The sequence below is a fragment of the Perca flavescens genome, chromosome 9 (genome assembly GCF_004354835.1).
Source record: "Perca flavescens isolate YP-PL-M2 chromosome 9, PFLA_1.0, whole genome shotgun sequence".
Lineage (NCBI taxonomy): Eukaryota > Metazoa > Chordata > Actinopteri > Perciformes > Percidae > Perca > Perca flavescens.
The window spans coordinates 32,591,502-32,612,470 of record NC_041339.1 but is presented as its reverse complement, the minus strand read 5'-3'; the positions used below and the strand labels follow the sequence as shown (position 1 = coordinate 32,612,470).

General features: G+C 41.5%; 1 protein-coding gene across 4 annotated transcripts in view; it reads right to left on the bottom strand.

The window, feature by feature from the left end:
* Nucleotides 1-755: 755 nt before the first annotated feature.
* The window catches only part of nos1apa (nitric oxide synthase 1 (neuronal) adaptor protein a), a 207,120-nt gene continuing 186,906 nt past the window's right edge, over nt 756-20,969 (bottom strand). For 3 of the 4 annotated variants that reach the window (XM_028588159.1, XM_028588161.1, XM_028588162.1), the window contains 3 exons: nt 9,166-9,362; nt 8,807-8,931; nt 756-2,441 (listed from right to left, as the gene is read on the bottom strand). In XM_028588159.1, the coding sequence (XP_028443960.1) occupies nt 1,805-2,441; nt 8,807-8,931; nt 9,166-9,362 (959 nt within the window). In that variant the 3' untranslated portion in view covers nt 756-1,804. The remainder of the gene's footprint in view (nt 2,442-8,806; nt 8,932-9,165; nt 9,363-20,969) is intronic. The other variant, XM_028588160.1, reaches the window with a different exon arrangement.

Genomic DNA, 20,969 nt, shown 5'->3' with positions numbered 1-20,969 from the left:
ACTGCTCCACCTTTCTTTCCACCTTGTCACATGATAAACTCACAGGTGCTGCTAATGCTGCTAATGGGTATCGTAGCTTCCCGGCCACGGCAAGTTGGAAGAAGGAAACATGAAGGACCAGACGTATTCAAAATCCAAATTTCAGGAACAGGAGTCTTCTCCTTCGCCCAGAAAAATAACAAGGATATTGAAAAGAGCAAGAGACCGGCTTTTTGAAGGCTACCGTAGCTGTAATACGTACTTTGAACCGCGTGGTGCGAGACAGTTGATTGCGATATACGACCCCCATGCTGGATGGGAGAAATTCCTACACATTGGACCTTTAAAGCTGTAGTGCGTAGTTTCTAGGAATTCTAAGTAATGACAGCAAAACTGTCGGAGCATCCACGTGATACAAGCATTGTATTTATATATTCTTTTTTCTTCCATTTTTTTAGTTTTTTTTTTAAATATTCAAAATAAATGAACGGGAAATCCCAGATTTCTTTAAAAAAAACATCTACATCAAGTGAAAAGCAACCAACAGATTGGGATGCTGATCAATATTTTCACTTGCTGAGAGGCCAGTGTCGGAGGGGAAAAGTTCTAAAAACGCCTGAACCAAAAATGGGTCATAAAGGATGAAATATGAATGAAGCTACAGGTCAACAGGCTTCCAGTCCTGACAAACTACAGCAGAAACTGCTGCGAGACATTTCTGACCGACTGAACTGAAAGTGAACTCTCCCCCCCCCCCCAAACCTTTCCATCTCAAACACGTCCGCATTCCTCCATCCTCTCCCTCGCATTTCCTCCGGACTCTGCATTCACTTTTCAAGATATTTCCATGCTGGAATTACTATTACACTATATGAAAATTCTGCTAAAACTTAAATATTCTAATTATTTTTAATGTGAACTACATTTCTTTAAAACTCATATTAGTTGCAGTTTGTAATTGGTTTCATTGTAGCAGCTTTTGTAGAATATTGACTTACAGTGTGACCATCATGAAACAAATATCCCTCTAAATGGTTTTAAAGATGTCAAAAAGGGTTCCTGAAATTGATGGCATGATAATATAATAACTTAATGCTGGTAAGTACAACCCATGCATTCTTTCAAAGATGTATATAAGTAATACCTTTTTACTTTTCAGGAAGAAAATATGTCTGTATGAAGTTGTATTTACAGGTTTAGCCCATTTAAAGGGATACTTCATGACATTACTTACATTCATCTGGTATTATTGCATTCCTAAAGCAGACCTGACATATTCAAATATTGGAAGAGCTGAAACAAGATAAGTACATTGTATTATATTATATTCCCTAAATGTTGCGTGTAATATAGTTGAAATGTTAACATTTTTAGTCTGCATCCCAACGAAACCCTCACCTCCAACATATTTTCTCTCTCGCTACTTATATCTCATCTGGTGCGGGTCAGCTTTGTGTTCATATCGTCAGGAATTAGCTCATAGTGTTCTGACTGACCTGAGATCAGCCATGTTGGAGGGCCAGATTGTATCACCATGACATATAAACTCCTCCACACATCTTAAAAGTGGCTAAAAAAAGTTAAAAATGCAACAGATCCGGCACCTGCCCTGATTCCTGAAAGCACTTTTCCCCTTTTCCTAAAGCAAACCCTGGAGCAGCTGGAGTTCTATATTTCAAAGTGGCAGTGAATATTTGATCCGCAGTACTTTTCATCATTTGTCTGTTTGAATTACCTCTTGAGCCTCTAGAGTGAAAATTAAAAAGCAAAGTTCCAAAACTTTTCGAGACATACTGAAGTGGTATCTGACCCCCGGCTCTGCTCGTTACTCAAACGACAGCAGGTCCGGATGGGGCTCGGGGTCTACGGCGCTCCCTCCGGTGCCTTTGCTGCACGGGGCGCCGTTCCCCAGCAGGACCTCCTCCCCCAGGCTGATGCGGCAGGAAGTTTTCCCCGAGCGGGGGGTGGAGGCCTGCCGGGAGTCCGGCCCCGACGCCTTCTGCCAGACATCGCATGGCTTGGTATCTTTGTTGATGAGGTCCGGCACAGAGAGCTGCAGCTGGGGCTGTTCCTCTTCACCTCCTTCACTGCTCCTGTTCTCCACATCATCTTCTTCTCTCACTCCATCAACTTTGCCGTTGCTTCCCGTCGTCTCCCACTCGGCAACGACTTTCTTCTCTGCTGGGCCCGGTGACAATGTGAGCTCCTCTGACCCCTCGTCCTTCTTCTCGCCCGGCTGCTGCTCCTCCTCCTCGCTGTTCCTCAGCTCCTCCTTGGCGACGAGGGGCGTCCTGTCAGGAGAAGAGAGGAAGGAGGAGGAGTCAGCAGGGTCCGGAGAGGAGACAACGGGGTCAGAGGAGATCATCATGTCCGCCGTGGTCTTCAGCGCTCGAGGGAGGCGCTTCTTCCCCGACGGAGGCGGGGGGTCCAGCCGGGGGAAGGAGTCAAAGGAGGAGATGTGACTGGAGGAGAAAAGGGGAGGTGGAGAGAGATGGAAAAAGGAGAAGAAAGTGAGAGACATGGAGGCAATTAGTCAAACAGAGAAAGCCATTAGTGGCCATTATGGGTAAGTACTGTCCCACCAAAAGTCTTAACACTGGTTCACATGCCGCCCTCAAATGTTGTGAGGTCGTATTTTCCACATGAGAAGTGGAGTAAAGTTTACCCTTGGTATAGAAGTTTTTTTTGAGTCTTTCAAACCAACCCGTTCTAACTCTGACGCAAAAATCACCCTTTAGCGTCTGTATGGAACGCACGGGGTATAGCAGCAACTTGACCGCGGCGCTGTAAGACGTAGTAGTAAGGGCGACAACGCTAGCGAGTATCATTAAAGGTGCTGTAGGTAGGATTGCGAAGATCCAGGACTTAGCCAAAAACTTTTAACATCGACAAATTCTCAGTCCCTCCCCCCATTCTGCTAAAGCCCAAAACGGTCTGGTGCATCTGAACAGGGAGCTGTGGATTTTTGCAAATCGCACTACAGGCTGTAGTTGGTGCCAGAGGAGGCGGATTTTTCTTTTGAAATTACCTGCTTCATGTAGTTCTACTGGAACATAGGGTCAGTTTCAGCAAATATGACAGAAAGTTAGTTTTATAAGGCTTACCTACTGCATCTTTAAAGAACAAAAATCCACGTAAAGAGGTTGGTTGGATGGTGGATGGGTCAAACAACAAAGGACTTTCACCCGAGAGACCTGGGTTTGTGTCCCATTCTTGTCCCTGAAACGTACATTTTGTAACCCCACCCACAATCTTTTCCTAAACCTAACTGTCTTGTTCTTGTGCCGCATGTCAGTAAAACGTATGTCCCGACACAGAGCGTCAAAAAGTGACACCAAGAGTCTCGACCAAGCACATCTAAATATGACGCTAAAGGAGACTTATTGTGTCAATAACAAACGCCAGAGGCACCTGACTAAGCGATGGGAGTGAGAAAGTGTTGTTCAAACACTGTCGCCAGGCGACGATGCATTGTTAAATTTTCAAATGTGCAATCATTTGTTTTCTACATTTCAGTGTCATACTAATAACAATGTTCACAACAGAAATGATTAAGACAAAATGCCTTCAAGTCAAGAATACAACAGCAGTAGGTTGTTCAGCTGGACTCTTTTACTCTAGTAAAACACGACCCTACTAGAAGGCATCAACGGTACCGGTGAATTCATGACATACGGAATTATACGAGAAAAACTAGAGTTTGTGTTTCAAAACGCCATGTCTTCTCTTTTATTTGGCTGTGTGTGAAAGTGTGTTTAATCTGACTGATCTCTCTCTGGACTGTCAACATTTAGGGAAATACGCATATTCACTTTCTTGAGAGAAACACTCATGTTTGTCAAAGGATAAATTAGCTTATGTTAGTATAAAGACTGGAAACAGGGGAAACACAAACTGTATACAAGTTGAACGTACAAGTGTGACCCTTACACAAACGTTTTGAGCTGACACACCCACTACTTACCTTGTCAAATTTATGCTGAAAGCTGATTGGTTGATGAAAACAGGGATAACTAAATTGTAAATTAGAAACTGTTTTGATGAATTGTGTAACGATTGAATTAGATCTAGCGCACACGTGTCAAACTCAAGGCCCGCGGGCCAAATCCGGCCCCTCGCAGATTTTGATCCGGCCCGCAAATCAATTTAGGTTCACACTAGACTTTGGCCCACATAGTTTTTGTAGCTTTTTTCAATGTTTTTTTCCGGACCTTTTTTTCCCGCTTTTTCCAATGTTTTTTGGCCCGTTTTACTACGTTTTTTCCCCAGTGTTTTTGTTGCTTTTTTTCAACTTTTTTTGTTGTTTCTTGCTGACTTTTTGGGGTCTTTATGTTGACCAAGCTGTAAGTGAGGAGATTATATGAGAAATGCAATAATACAATAAAAGATGCTTGACTTTAATGATGAAATAAAAGCATGTGAATAACCTAAACATGTCTGGCCCTGGATGTGATCCTTATTTTCCAGCGTGGCCCTTCGTGGAATTGAGTTTGACACTCCTGATCTAGCGGAAGCCATTTACAATTATATACACAGTAGGTGAAAAGGCATCAAGTTTGATAGCTACACTTACTTGTCTACCAATTAGAGGGTGTAACTGTAAGTGATGGAGCATGTATGTGTGTGTGCATGTGTGTGTGTGTGGATGAAGGTGGAGTACCAGCAAGAATTTTAAATCTACTTTTACTTCTGGTGATTGCTCCAATGGCTCTCATTGTGCACTCTCAACGTATTTATGAAAACATAGGCCTTTCTTAAGCTGCTCCCCACAACGAAAGAAAATTACCATGGTAACTAACATCCCACGGTGATGAGAAATAACTTATTATTACCGCTGCATGATTGTTCACTGGAGCTGATGGGGATGCACTCAAAGACAGTTCGTTCAACAAGCACTGCTGTACTGTATGAGAATGTGAAGAGCACAGACACCTTTTTGTTGTTAAGGGGGGCAAAGTCAACTTCGCAGCTTCATGTGTATGAACAGTAGGCTGATGTGTGTAGTAGGAAGCATATGTCTCCTTGTCAGACGATTCAATATACGTATAACTAGATACACAGTCCAGGATCTGTTACAAAAAAAATACAGATACATTTGAAGTTGTACAATATACTGAAATTTAAAGCCAATTCATTAAGTTTCGATTCAGGCGCATTTGGATTTGATGTTTTTACTCAAAGCGTTACTAAAATAAAATCACTTCACTTCAAATACTAAATCAAACATACCCCAGAAATGATGTCTTGGGCAGTGATAACACTGGATAACTTTTGAGTCAGTCACTGAGGAGGTTATTCCCTAAAACGCTGCTGGTTGGTTATGTTTACCACAGTTCTTGGGTCGTTTGTATTTAAAATGACGCTGTATTGGTGCGTGTTCTTATAGGAACAACACAGCACACGGCCAGTTGGATGTAGCATTAGCTCCTAATGCTAGCGTTATTTGCCTTTTCGTTGAATTTTGCAGACTGCTAATGTCAGGCAGTGTTATATATGGTGGTCTGATATTTCTTTCTGTGTAGAAATGTTGTGGATGCCTCGAGAATGTAATGTAATAGTAAACGGAGAGGAGTAGGTTGCACACACACGCGCGCGCACGCACGAGTGCTGAGAGAGTTACTTAGAAAGATTGCCCTTTTGCTAAGCCGTATTGATTTTTTCTGAATTTCTTGCAGAATCTGGTTGAATATGCAGCATCGATGTAACTGAATCTCTGACTTTACACCCCCAGTCTATAGATAATGTCATTAACTATCCAAATACTGGAATAAATAAAAATATATGTCATGCTGCTTTCATTTTCAGACGATTAAAAAGATGCTCCTGAATGTTCTGGGTTTGACTGCACTGGACATTTCGCCCCATGCATCCAGGTTTCAATAATGGGGAGTCAGTCGGTTATTAAGGTAAAAAAATCTCTCAGCTACACCCGTCTGTACCAGTGGGTAGTCCAGCAAAATCTTTACAAATCATCACTTCATTTAAACTAAATCTATTCACAGTCCAGTACATGGAGACAAATGGGAGCAGAGCTGCTGAAAATGGACTGCTTGACTGATCTTCAGTCGGAGAGACAACAGATCAATGCTTCTAGAAAAAATCCCCAAATATAGACACATAGAAACAGCCTGGAACGTATGAGTGTGTGCTTGTACGTGGATAATGAATACACAACTAAAAGGCTTTTTCATTTGAACCGAAAAGTTCGTACTTATTAATTTCAGATGTCTCACGGGCGCCTCTGATGTGTCATTATTCATATAAAAACCCCATTTCACAGGAAAAATCTTAAATCATTCACCTTTTCTGCATAATTTACAGTTAAAGCACAGGTAATTTCATATTCTTTGCCTACAATAAGATAATCCAATGAATTGAATGTGTGGCCTTGGAAAGTTTTTCATATTCATCCTAAAAAATGAGTACATACTGTACAGGATAAAAGCACGAATAAAATGATTAATTGAATTGAATCAAGTGCCTCGGAAAAAATGGTATGATGACACCCTGACGGATAAAAACAACATCTCCAACACAGAACACCAAGCTGAAGAGTGGATGAAAACACTTGAGCGGTCTGGTCTACCTGGGAAATAGAAATGCTGGATATACCAACATGGTCTGTTGCCAAGGCTGATGTGGTCTCTCACGGTGTATGAAGTGCCGATACCAACTGATGAAGGTCTGGAAAGGAAAGTCAGCAAGCACCTTCGTAGATGGTTGGGAAGACCCCCGAGGTTTACATCTGTCGGGCTCTACATAAGGTCTGGACAGCTCCAGCTCCCCTCTCCTCTGTTGTAGAGGAATTCAAGGTAGCCAAATGCAGACTCTCCTTGACATGCTGGGACTCTAGAGACCAGCTTATCCAAGAAGCAGGGATAAGGACGATGTCTGGGAGAAAGTGGGCTGCCAGCTCAGCGATCAGTAATGTAGAATGTTCCCTCAAAATGAAAGACATCATTGACAACCTCAGTGCCGGAAGGCAGGGAATAGGAACGTCACACTTCCAGCAGTGGTCAAAGTCCACCCCGAAACTTTGACGAGGAGAGCAAAAGGGCTAAAGCCATTGAGCTTGGGACACAAGGCTCCTGAAAAAAGGTGGGAGCTCCCCAAGAGGAACATCACATGGTCTCAACTATGGCGGCTGGAGCCCTTTAGTATTTCTTTCCTGCTTAGAGCAGGTAAAGGTAAAGGTACTTTATTGTCACATACACATACATGTAGCGAAATTCATTTTCTGCATTTAACCCATCCCTTAAGGGAGCAGTGGGCAGCCATTTACAGTGCCCGGGGACCAACTCCAGATCTGAGCCAGTGCCTTGATCAAGGGCACTGACTGAAGACTGGTGGTAGAAACCGGAGCACCCGGAGGAAACCCACACAAACATGGGGAGAACATACAAACTCCACACAGAAAGGCCCGGAACGACCTGGATTCAAACCCAGAACTGTCTTGCTGTGAGGCCACAGTGCTAACCATTGGGCCACCGTGCTGCATCAGAGCGGTGTATGACACTCTTCCAACCCCGGTGAAATTACACAGGTGGGGCATGAGGGAAGACTCCACGTGCAGGCTCTGTAGGGAGAGGGGAACCACGACCCACATTCTATCAGGGCGCAAGGTGGGGCTTACCCAGAGGAGACAGGTGGCGCCACGACAAGGTGCTGCCAACACTTGCTGACATCTTGGACCAGGAAAGAAGAAAGAGGCATACAGTACATCAGGTACCCAGCCAGCGAAGTCAAAGCCTCAGCTGAATACCATCAGCTTTGTCAAGGAGGGATAGAAACCAGTCGTCTTGGGTGGAGCAACACAAAACATTCTTCAGGTCACTCAGGGATGGGAGCTGAGGGCAGACATTAGGAGAAAACTCCACTTCCTGGAGGGGATCCTATCCACAACCCTGAGTCTAGACATTGTAATGTTCTCAAAGGAGGGAAGGAAAGCCACTGTCCCGTGGGAGGAGGGCTGTGAGGAAGCAGCTGAGAGAAAGAAAGCTAAGTAACAGCAGCTGGTTCAAGACTGCCGGGAAAAAGACTGGACGACATAGCTGTTCACTGTGAAAGTGGGTTGTCGAGGATTCCCCGCACAGTCAGCGTGGAATTTTATGACAAAAATCGGAATAAGAGGGCAGAAGAGGAAAGCGGCTGTGTGAAGGTTGGGGGAAGCGGCAGAGAGAGCATCCTCCTGGCTCTGGCATAAGAGGGAGGATATTAGCTGGAAGCCTGGAGGAGGGGGCAGTGACTTGGCCACCACTGCTGGCCCACCAACTGGAGGGTGTCGTGGTTGGGTCGAAACACCCAATGATGGTTGGAACCACCTGATGACCCCTCCCCCAGGCTGAAGGCTACATCCATTAGTAATGGATGTATTATGGCATCACTGATAAACAGTAGGTTCAATCAATCAGAAAGGTTAAAAGAAAACCTAACTGCAAACCAGCTTCTTTTGAGGCAAGTCTGCAAATTAATTTGAGAGAATAAATGTTTAGCTTATGATGATTTTGGGTTCAGTATAAACATCCCCTAATGGATACTGAATGCTAGGCAATGCAGTTAAAGGGCAGTGACCTTTTATTTTTGTTAATGCAAGTTCATTTCAGTGTGTAGTATATAACACTGTATACTATTTAATGGTGTCAGTTCTGCAAAGAAAAGCCTTCCCTTGAAATATTTGCCTGTGCTGGGAACGTTTATCTTTCTTTCTTTCTTTTCTTTACTTAAAATTAAGTTTAGAAGAGGCTAAGTTTAAACTAAACATGTAGATGCACTTTCTTCACAACACAAATACAAGGAAGAGTGTGTGTGTGTGTGTGTGTGTGTGTACCTGTTTGCGGTGGTCTGGTTAAGTTGGTCCATACAGCTCCAATTGGCACCAACGTTCTTGTTGACCTCAGTGACTCCGATGTCCCCGAGGTGGCTGGGCTCCTTTCTTCTTAACAAGTCATTGACCTGAAAGAAAGACAATAAAGAAAGAAACACACACAAAGATAGAAGGAAAAACACAGAAAGAAAGAAGAAAAGAAAGACAGAAAATGAGGAAAGAAAGAGGACGTAAAGAAAGTACTTTTGAGTCAAATCAATTTCACTGATGCAACAAAGAAATGAAATGTACTCACAACTCAAATATCAAGAGTTTAAACAAGAGATGACGTGTAGAGAACTTGATGCTTGTGCTGTGCTAACCTTTGCGCCAACAGCCTTGCCCAGATTAATGGCATTTTTAAGCCTCTGTTGGCCTCCGGAGGACGGAGAGTCGACGGAGCTGGAACTGAGGTTATGATTAGCTGATGCTGGGGAGCGTCGGGCCGAGGGCTGGCCCAGCCTGGAGGTCTGAGGACTCTGCTGCTGGGCAATGGAGTTCTCAAACATACTTTGATCAACTGGGGAAAAAAAGGAGAAAGAAAGATAGATAGGTGAATACACAGCAGGATTTAACAGATGTGTATCTGCTTTTACTGTAACATAATTTTGTTACAGTAGCTGCAGACTCTTCAAGCATTAGACAATACAAATGGGATGTTTGCTTTGAGAATGAGATGCATAAACTCAGTTCTTGAAGGGAAGTTAAAGGAATACTCCACTGAAAATGCAGGAATGCTGTTGATTGATTACTTGCAGTTCCTCCAAAACCTTGCTGAAAACACTACTTCTGTCCTGTTATATCTGTGCAGCTCTAATGGAAGTAGCATATTAAGCAATTTTGGAGCAATTTATTTTTGTCACTTTGGGTCTCAATTTGAATCCACTGTAACTGCATTGAATTCAGGCTGAATACAGCTGCTGTCCTCCACAAATAAAGCAATCTACAAACTTTTGAATGCTACACATCAAGCCTTAAGGGGACGGAGTATTGATACTCAAAAGGTAGAATTTTGGTGGAGTATTCCTTTAAGTGACCATGTAATTTTCCACTGGCGTCACTCTGCAGCTTTACACCAAACAAACTGATGTTGCATCATTACAGCAAGAGTCAAAGGCTTTTCATGAGAATCCATACAACATATGGCAAGGCAGTAACACTGCATGTAATGATCACGGGAAGGCAACTATGATGACACATGCACATAAATAGCAATAACACGAATGAAAAAATGAAGCAGAAATGGACCAAAGTGCAGGATCAGAAACGTAAAAAGTGGAGCTCTGGTGATTGTCAATTCACTTAAGACAGAAGATCTTACCTCTTGGAGAGAAATGTTTCTCGGAAAGCATTTAATGAGACAAAGCATCAGATTTCAGATCATTTTACCTCTAAAAGGTACAGATTATTGAGCGGTTTCTGCTTAAAATGCAGCTGATTCATGTCTTCTACAAAAAGGTCAAGCCAGTGGAGGTGATGGGTGCAGCCTGGACCTGCATGCACATATCTGAAAGGTACACTGTCTTGGCCAGATAAAAGGAGAGAAAATATCGCCATTTGGAATTAGATGGAGAGTCACACTCGGGTGGAACAGCTAACCTTGACTTCACTTCGCACACGCAAGCATTTCACGCGGATCATTGTACCTTCTGAAATTGTGTTTAATGATGACGTGTGAAATAAATGAAACGATACTGTACCAATCAAGAGATCTACAAAAGCACATTACCCTGATGCCATAGGGAAAATTATCCAATGTTATGAATCAATTACTTTATAAATCATTCACAGTAACTTCAAGGAGACAGAAAAAGACAAGAACAACAGAAGAAAAGATATACATTTACTCATAGGAGTCATCAAATAAATTGCTACAGAAGAGAGGTGCAAGGTCAAACCACAGTGGATCTTGCAATTAATGTATTATATAGGAGATTGTGTGTCTGTGTGTGCAGGTAGCAAAACATTCAGAACTGCTCTGCTATCTGTTTAAGTGCATTTAAAATTGTATTGCGTTGGCAACCCCACTGCGTCAATGCAGCTGTAGTCTCGCATTGCCAGACCTTCCTTTACAGCGCTTCCTTCCCCATGCTGCTGCAAAATCGCCTCGGGAAGGAACTTGTTTTGGTGGAACGTGTGTACGTTCAAAAGTTGTTTTAGTCGTGCAACAGAAAACTCAGACTGGACAGATAGTCTAGCTAGTGGTCTGGATTTACCCTGCAGAGATCTGAGGAGCATTTAACCATAGTCCTCAGAAATCCACCAGAGTTTAAAATTGACAGTTATGTTTAGGCACCATAACGACTAGTTAAGATTATTAATATATATATAAAAAACTTTGGGGTTTGGGTTGAACCACTGGTCCCAGGTTATAGTCTTGTGTTTTCCCCTTCTGTACTTCCTGGACAAGAACACCGGGTGAAAGCCCTGCGTATTTGGGACCCATCCATCACACTGACTTCATCCCTTATGCAGATTTTTTGCGCTCTTATACTGTGTGCTCTGGTCATAAGTACTACGGACAGTAGAAGGCGCAGCAAAACATCAATGTGGGACTGACAGTAACAAATATGTGGGATACATAATTACAGTACATTACATTTTGTAGCTATATGTATGAATAGTTCAGGAGAATAGTCTGAATTATTTTATCAAACCAAATAATGGTTGCTGTCAAAAGAAAGTGGTTGTGTTTTTATTTTGCTGTAAATTGATTATCTTCCTTGTTAGCTAGCACAGCTGTCAGCCAGTATTAGCAATGCCTCCATGACTCAGCAGTTTCGTCTGATAAACGTTATCTTACATTGTGATGTGAATTGGTCTGACTCTTCTTTTCTGCTGGCCATTTTTGTTTTCATTGCAGTTTTACAGTGATGGAACTTCATTAAATAGTCAATAGCCTTGTTTTCATTGGATCATATACAGTCAGTTAACGGTTGAGCTAACAGAACTTACTGAGAGGTCAGTATATGTAAATAACATCTTGCCCATTTGTTACTATGATACAAAGGCACTTCATTTACATGCTTTAAGTCTTTGTTCAATGTTCTGCCGGTCATTCGGGGTGTAGGCCTACATGGAGGTCATCGAGTGATCTCAGGATCAATAGTTTCCCATTGCAGAGGGTATAAAACATCCTTATTGATCCCGCCAGACTACAGGGCCACATATTCCTCCCACTTTAACTTCAAATGGAAAGCTAATGGAAGGACTTTGTAATGTAGTACGCCCCTTGGAGGGCTTTATGAAGGACACTAGAAGGGGAAGATGTTTGCCTAACAACGTGCTCTGAGAAATGTATGTAGAATTCTAAACATTTCCTGATTTACAGCTTTACTCCTAACATGTCTTCTAGCATCCCAAGCTGCTGAAAAGGTAAAATCTGCTGTTTGGAATTGAGCCCAGCAGGTGTCTCAGTCTGGCTCATTCACACACAGATGTGTAAGTATTTATGACCATTTCTGTGCTGGACTGTCCTGAGACAGCACTCAAACCTTTTGTGCTTAAGGCTCCTGTATCCTCTAAACAAACGCAAATTTGGTGCTTTCTCAAAGTCTGTTGAGTAAACTGTTGCATGCAAATGCCAGTAGAGCCACAGGGACTGGAGGTCAGCTCGTCCCCACCAAAGTGAGTTGCAGTGAAGGAGGTGACGCCGGAAATATACCATTCATGAAATCCAAAATGAAAGACAACACGGGTGATATTAAAGTTCAAACTAATTATGCACGAGGAAGATGATGATTTAGATTTGGCTGCGGTCAGAGTTTCTTTTAAGGATGTATTTTTTTTGGCATTTTTTCTTCATTTGATAGTGATGGTAGAGATATGACGTGAAATGACAGGTAAAGAGAGAGAAGATAAAGAGGGGGACGGGGGTGGGGGTGACATGCAGCAAAGGTTTCCAGCCAGAGTCAAACGGTGGATGTTGAGGTTCTACGGTATGTGTTATAATCACTCGGCTACTGGACGGCTTGCGGTACCACTTTTTGTAATAACAAAACCAAAAATGGACGGGCTCATGCCCTAAACTAATCAATCCATCTTACATGTTCAAAAAACCATAGAAAACAAAACCAAAAAACAAGAGTCATTTAAATTACCTTGATGTTATTTCTTTCATTTAAATGCTACATTTATTCTGTTCCATTTTCCTTTCTATCTAGATGTTTAGCTTGCTGTATGTTGGAATTGGCAGATCTTTGAGCGTTCAAGGAAATGATTCAAAGTCTGACAACACACGATCAGCTGTCTAAGTGTTAGTGTGTTCCCAGTGAAACCGCTGGGAAAACAAAACGGCTATTAAAGACCATTTGAGAATGATGTATTTCAGTTTAACACAGAAGGCACATGCTGTTATCCTCTTCCAATCTCACAATCCAGCCAAATTGCTTTAGAGAAGACGTAAATTAAAATTCTATTCATACTGTCAGCTTTACTCATTTCCTTGTCCACCACATCTCTCTCACTTGTGCTTTTAAAGTAACCACTAGTCAGCGCTCAGGGAAATGTAAGACACCAACTAAAGCTCCTTAGTCTATCACTGTGCCTGGTGAACACTCTTCTTCTCTCTCTCTCTCTGTGGGTTGAATCATAAATAAAGGCACTGTCACTCCTCTCTAAAAATTATGCTATTTCAACACCCACAAATTGAAAGATCTAATGTTGGTGAGTTCTGTTTCCCCCTGACAGGACGTTCAATCACTGCTGGTTAACAGACATTTCCTTCAATTTGTCACTTTCTGTGCTGAGATTTCTTTCAGCAGCAAACACTTCATCTATGTCCTCCCGATTAGTTAAGATGGGAGAGCCCTCTTTGCTGCAGCCCCACTGTGATTTAGGCTGACGAAAGAGGTGAATTTTTTTCGACAAATCTTGCCTACTGAAGCATTGATATTAGAGAAGCAATTGTTAAATCACCCCACACTGCAACTTCAGCAGAGGGGATATTTTAATAGCGACTGTTATTAAATTAAACAGACAGCATGGGCCCACCTTAGACAAAATCAAGACAACACCCTCCCAACCCAGTAAATATATTGAAGAGATTAGAGAGCTTCTTGGAACTTATATTAATGTTGTTAATGCCCCCCTTCCAAAGAGCACCGCCTTTTTATCACTAATATAAGTTCCAAGAAGCTCTTGGACGCTGGACACCGAAACGCGTTGAAGTTGTTTTTATCTTATTCTATTTAGATGGGCCCAATGCATTAAAGACATTTTATATGTATTTTTTTGTAAAAGATGAGTGCCTTGGCTTCTTCCTTGATGTCTACCAGTAAATCTATTGTTCAACGTGAGCCCTGTTTTTGAAGCTTATATTTGTTTACATTTTGGGAAATTAACATCATTAAAAGTAAGCCGAATTAGCTAGCAGCATGCCAACTCCTATATAAAATGTAACAGTGGATGTAAAGACAGCTATCACTTGATTACTTTAAAACTAAAGAAAACGTAAAAATGTGATGATTCTCAGGCAGGCTCTGGAGTTAAAAGTAGCATCTTTTTTAATTATGATTTCTAAGCGGATTAATGGACGTTTATTCATGATGGACATTGGAGATAATGCTCTCCTCGGGAAGTGTACGTCACACTGAATCTAAAAATGAATAAAAAAAAATCTGTAATCAGAGTAAATATAAAAGCCGAAGAGACTGTTTGCTTCTGGAGGACTGTGTAACAGCAGATTACTGTATGCGTTTTTGTATGTGTTTTGTGTGTTTTAATTACAAACACGCCAGAAGGACTCCATCTGCAATAATTAGCGTTCATTAATGCTAAAATGAGGATTTCTTTCTTTCAGTCTTCCTTCAGGAGCTTCTGTGGATTAACAGCATTATTCCAACAAGAGTTGGATTAGAAACAAACACAGAAGGTTCATGCTGTTATAAAACGAGAGTTGAGAAGATGTTGTCATAGTGATATCCAACGTGTAAGCCCCCCCACACTCTCAGGTTGGTTGTTGAATTTCATTAGCTTCATCCCATTCACTTCCATACCGTGCAAGATAAGCAGAAACGAGAGCAAGAAGAGGAGCAAAGAAAGTAAAAAGCCATTTAATGGGCACAAAACAAAGCCAAAGCAGAGAGCTCTCACTCCCACTCATGCACCAGCGGCGGGCGGCCAGGCTCAATCAACTAAAGTGATAACGCAATCTTCTGCAATACTAACCAATTTGGAAAATCTACCCTAAAAAGGAGCATTCATGTTAATCTTACAACATCATTATAGTTGAATCTAAAAAGTCTCAAAAACACATCTGGGAAACTATAGTAAGTTATTTTGTGCTCCGAATTATATAGAAACAAAACTAGTTTGGGTGAAAATGATACTGCTTTTAAAGCGTTAGTGCATAACTTTTTGATATTAATTAACGTCTGTTACATTCAAGCCATTGCCAAATGAGTTGCTACAAAACTAATTAAGACTATCAGCTCCACACAACTCTCTCTGGATTTCTCAGTATGGCGGTGTTCAGAAGATCGTGGCGTCCGGTGACTTTCCCGCGCGGAAACTCAAGGGAAGATAATTACCTCTTCTGAAGAGTCCATCATTTTTTAATCCTACTATGCACTATAGCTTTAAGCTTTGACAGAAAGTCAAAAATTATGAATGCTATTGACATAATTAGTTCAATAACATAAAGGAAGACAGACGTTTGTTATTTCAGCGTTAAACTGGATATCAGCCGCAGCTACAGCTAAACAATTATATAATAGTATATTTTTCACCGCAGGGTCATTTTCTCTATCTTAATAAGAAATAATGATGACTCACAGTGTAATTATGAATACAGTTTTCATCATGTGGAAATGGTAATTGGCCAAATCAGCTCCAAATACCCTCTCTGCGACTTTGGCTCGACTCTGCAAAGCAGACAGCGCGAGGTTGTAATTAGCCCTGCTCGGCTATGGCGTCACCGATCAAAGTGCCAAACTCTTAGCTTTGTTCTTAGATGAGGGTAACCCACTTCTGTCACCGAGACGGAGCACGCACACTGAGCCCTGCACATGTACAAACCCACACCCACACACACACACACACACACACACACACACACACACACACACACACACACACACACACACACACACACACACATTCCCCCTTCTCTTCAGTGATATGTAGTGTACAGACAAGTCTCGTTTTTTGTTTCCAGCGTTCCCAATAGTCAGAAATCTGCGAATGGAGTGAAATCATTTTCACAGACGAGTATCAAATGCAGAAGAAATGATCTTGCTCATCTGCAGAATAAAGAAGAAAATACTATACAAATACTTCATTTTTAATCTGTCATCTATCATGATGATGATTTGATTTCTACTGTATTACTTACGTTTTCTTAAAGTTTCACCTTGTCCCCCCCCTCCTCTCCCTTAAAACACTGACTCTATTGAGCCCTGCATGTTGACCAGAGAAGCAGAGTGCAATGATGTTCTGGTGCAACAGATGAGGACAAAGCTGCGAGACGCTGTGGGGGCAGAAAATGTGAGAGATGAGTGTCGGGCTGAGAGGATGAGTGACCTGAAAAACACTTGAACACGTAAACACACTAATCCTCAGGCCAGACGGGGTCATTATCACTGATGTATTAAATTAGAGCTTCTAACTTGGCTGCATTAGGATATGGGTGTGTGTGTGCGTGCGTGCGTGTGTGCCTGAGGTAAGAAAAATACCTCCCGTTTACTATCTTCGCGCAAATGCGAGCGTACGCACAGAGATGAGAGGTAGAGCTGCTCATCAATTTGTCACCTGGGTTCATTATGACATGAATGATTAAAGTGGCCCCACCAGAGCCCTGGTGGGGATCTGTCTCTGACTAATGAAGGACCGTATGCAGGACCAAATTAATGGAAGAAGTTTCTGATTTATCAGACTGAACTCTGACTGACACGCTGCCTCTCACATCATCACTTTGTATCGACTTTTAGTCATTTTTTACTTAGAAAGTGGGCCCCGTCTGGATTTCACTTCCAATTTCATGGAGGATCAGACATAACATTTATGATTTTCTGCACACAGGAAACACTTAATGAAGACAAGTGTAAAATATTTTTGTTCTTACTATATTTGGGGCCTTTAAAAAATCCAAGTAAGATCATCCTTAAGAGGTTTTGCAGTGACAACGTAATAACGAATTTCACACTATACCACCTTTGCTTCTAAAAGACAACAATCATTATTCACTCGACCAAAAGAGATTGCATGAATGTAAGAGAATATAACAGTCTCGATTTAAAACTATGCCTGCCTTAGTATGTTTTTTTTTTTCCTACCTGCTTGGAATCTAACACATCTTAAAATGAAAACGCCATATTTTGATCTTAATGTGCAGTTGTTCTAATTAGTTGTATTATCTTCAGCACTCTTTGGTTCCATCTTATCTACAGCCTAATTTCCCCCTAAGACATCATTTTACTTTTATCTAATCTAATTAGCCAAATTATTCTCCTGCACTCAGTGGTGAAGCTGGAGGAACCGGCAGCACAGCGGCAAACTTTGCCGATGACCGAGGCTTTATCGTGGAAGCTGCCCTCCTCTTCTTAAACAGCCGCTACCTAACCGTGAACAGAGCAGGGCAGCAAACTTCAAATTCCATCCCCAAAAACATCGGTCAGCATCTACTGTATGTTGCCGTGACAAGCTGAGCATTCCGGTCGGACCCTCAGTCTCAGGGGAAAATAGATGCCCCATTAACAAAACCACCTTGTCTCCTCTTTCCCCTCCGCCTTATTTTCTTCTACCTTTTCCTCCTCTACCTGAAGTAACCTTTTCACAAACAACGTCTCGGTTTTTCCCTTTGGGATTGTTATATTGGCAGGAGCACCATTTAGGCTACATGGCACCAAGACTGTCAAGTGAAACTAATACTAATGAAACTCTGCTATAGAATTCAGACCATGCAATGAATAATCCCCCTGAATCCAATGCTGATTACATTTTTTAAAGCAGGGGTGAGTTGAGCCCTGACTATTAGATAGAAGGGCAATAACTGCAGCAGACCTGTCTCAACCTCTTGCCTTCAAATAATCTTTAGGGCCCCTTAGACAGACACACAGATAAACAAACAGAAAGTTATGTTATTATGGTTAAATGGGACGTGTTTTTCTTGCTGCCTTGGAAACCATTCACATTAGTGTGTCCTCCGGACGACGAGTCAATCATACAGGTTAGGTAAGGACAGAGCAGAAAGTGGTAAAAGGGAAATATAGATGGGAGAGAGCACAGAAATCGGAGTGGTGATTGTGGGTGGATATCTGTGGAGTAGAGGCAAATCATCTGGATCTGAATGAGCAAACACATTCTATATACTCGTCGTCAAAACGCTGAAGAATCGCTAAATAAATAAATGCCGTCAAGATGCATTTATTATGACATATTGAACTCTCGGGACACTAAAAAACGCAACCGGACAAAAGTCAACAACTCGAGGCTATACAAAAACTGAGCATGAAATGTTACATATAAAGTAACAAGACAGAGTGCTCGTGGTTTTGTGAGGCTGTACTGACTTACAGCAGTGCTCGGAGCTAATTACTAATGTCAGCTCACATTTACAATGACATGCTGATGCTAAATGTTGACCAGCCAAAAAAGGTTCACATGATGATGGTGCTAGATTTAAAGTTTTTGCAATGTAACCTGAGGTGGATCATAACCGGGTGCACCAATTTCCATGACAAATCATCAAATACTTATAGTAGACAAGACATTTCACTTAAAACCACAAAGTTTATGGTGGCGCGAGACTGTCGGATACATTGTCTGGAAACCATGAATGTCTGTATTTTGTGCCAATCCCTCTGGTAGCGATATTTCACAGGATATGTGAAAACCTTTACCTGCTGGTGGCACTAGATAAAAAGTCAGGGGATCATCAAAGTCAGTAGGATTCACCCTCTGGGCATCATGGATATATGTGCCAAAATTCATGTTAATCCATCCTATTTCAGTCCGGACCAGTGGTGGACTGACTGCCCAGCATTGCCATGAAATGACATATTAAGCATTTATGAAGTTTCCTGATTTGCATAAAAGTGTTGGCGCAAAAGCAGATTCTTTTCAGACTCACAGTTTCCAAATGATTTCAAAATAAGTGACGCATTTGGGGGGAAACACGTTATAAAAGATGCGGAGATACTGTGCAGACTTCTCTACTTACTGTGGCCTCAAAATGCATCACAGCCGCAGCACATGTCATGATCTAATTAAAGGGAACATGTCAGTGAGCTTGCTCTCTTTAACTTGCTACTCTTAGGGTAATATCATGCTTCTCACCACATGCATTTAAAAAAAACCACAGCCACATGGAATGAGTTCATTCCACTTGTTGGCACTTGTTCATAAATATTCTGGGAATTACTGACCAAACTAGAAGTCGTAAATACAAAACTTTATCAGAAAATAATACCTAAAAGACATTAAACATTGCAACTGATCAACTTTTCAGACATTAATCTGCAAAGATGTAAAACTAATCTCAAAGGTTAGGTTATATTGTTTGCTCAGACAAGAACAGAAAACATTGGGCTGAAAAATAAAAGACAAATAAATGTGAGAGCATAAAAACAGCAGACTACAGCAGCAAGATTTTTGAAGTCAGGGCCACGAACAGATCAGGCCCAGCATACATCCAGGACATGGTCAAATCCTACACCTCAACCGGCCCACTAAGCTCTGCATCAGCCAACCTGCTTGCTGCCCCCTCACAGCAAGGGACGACTAATCATTCAACGAAATCCCGACTGTTCACTGTCCTGGCTCCTAAATGGTGGGATGAGCTCCCCATTGACATCAGGATGGCCGAAAGCCTACACATCTTCCCCCGCAGGCTAAAAACACATCTATTCCGACTACACCTTGGATAAACATAAAAAATAAATACAAAAATAAGTATATATATTTCTTGAAGCTGCACTTTCATATGGCTCTTTGTAGTTTTGCTTATTTAAAGCTAATATACTTGCACTTACTACTTGCACTTACTAGGGTTGAAAGCACATAATTGGAAGTCGCTCTGGATAAAAGAGTCAGCTAAATGACATGTAATGTAATGTAAAAGTCAAGGACCCCCTACTACATATATTGTATAAATTGAAGTTTCATATATACTATATATATATATATATATACATATATATACTGTATATATATATATATATATATATATATATATATATATATATAGAATGCTAAGCTATTAAAATATTAATTGATGATTTTATAAATAATGTTTTGATGTTACACATACATGTGGCACAGTCAATCTTAGGATGAACTGGATCTGTGGGTGGCTAGCTTACCTTACCTATAGGCCAGTAAGCCTATCATCAGTGGGGATTTATATTTTCTAATAATATGTTGGAATTATTTTATTTTAAGACATTTAAAAAAAAAAAAAAAAATAATTTGGAGGCCCCCCTGCCCCTAGGGGGGTTTTGAAAATCACTGCAGGGGGGTCCTCCAAATTATTTTTTTTTTTTTTTTTTCAACAGGGGATACGGGACTCCCTAGGGCCTAGGGAGTCCCGTATCCCCTGTTGAAGATCTCTGGACTACACACTGCAGGTTGTCAATAATTCATTCAGCCATTTGCCACATCACTGTTTGTCTGACTCTAAGGGTCCCTGGAGTGTGAGCGTCTGAGAAACAGAAGTACCTGTAGTCATGAATGAAGCAGGAAAAGAATGTGTCTGTCGTCCCAGACGTTGGATTTCTCTCTGACTTTCCCTCTTTTATGATACTCTTTGTGTCCGTCTTTGGCCTTGGACTTCAATCATGGTGAGGATGTTAGTTAAAAGTGAAATGATGTTGCCAGCACTGTTTTCTTTTTTTTCCAGAGGCAGAATTCAGGATTTTAGGATTAGAACTTGGATTTGAGTAAGGAATAGGATCAAATTAAGGATTCAGGTTAACGTTATGTTAAGGATAAGGTACAGTATGTTCGATGTGATAATTATACATTTCTAAAACATGGGCATTTATCTACTGCCTCCACTCTTCTGGTTTCAGTCTTTCCACAAGATTTGGGAACGTAGCTGCAGTTAGCCGCAAGAGGTCGGCCACAGTGATGTTGGTCTGTCTCACAGTCAGTTTTGTAGTTCACCCTAAATGTGTTGGAGGGATTGGGG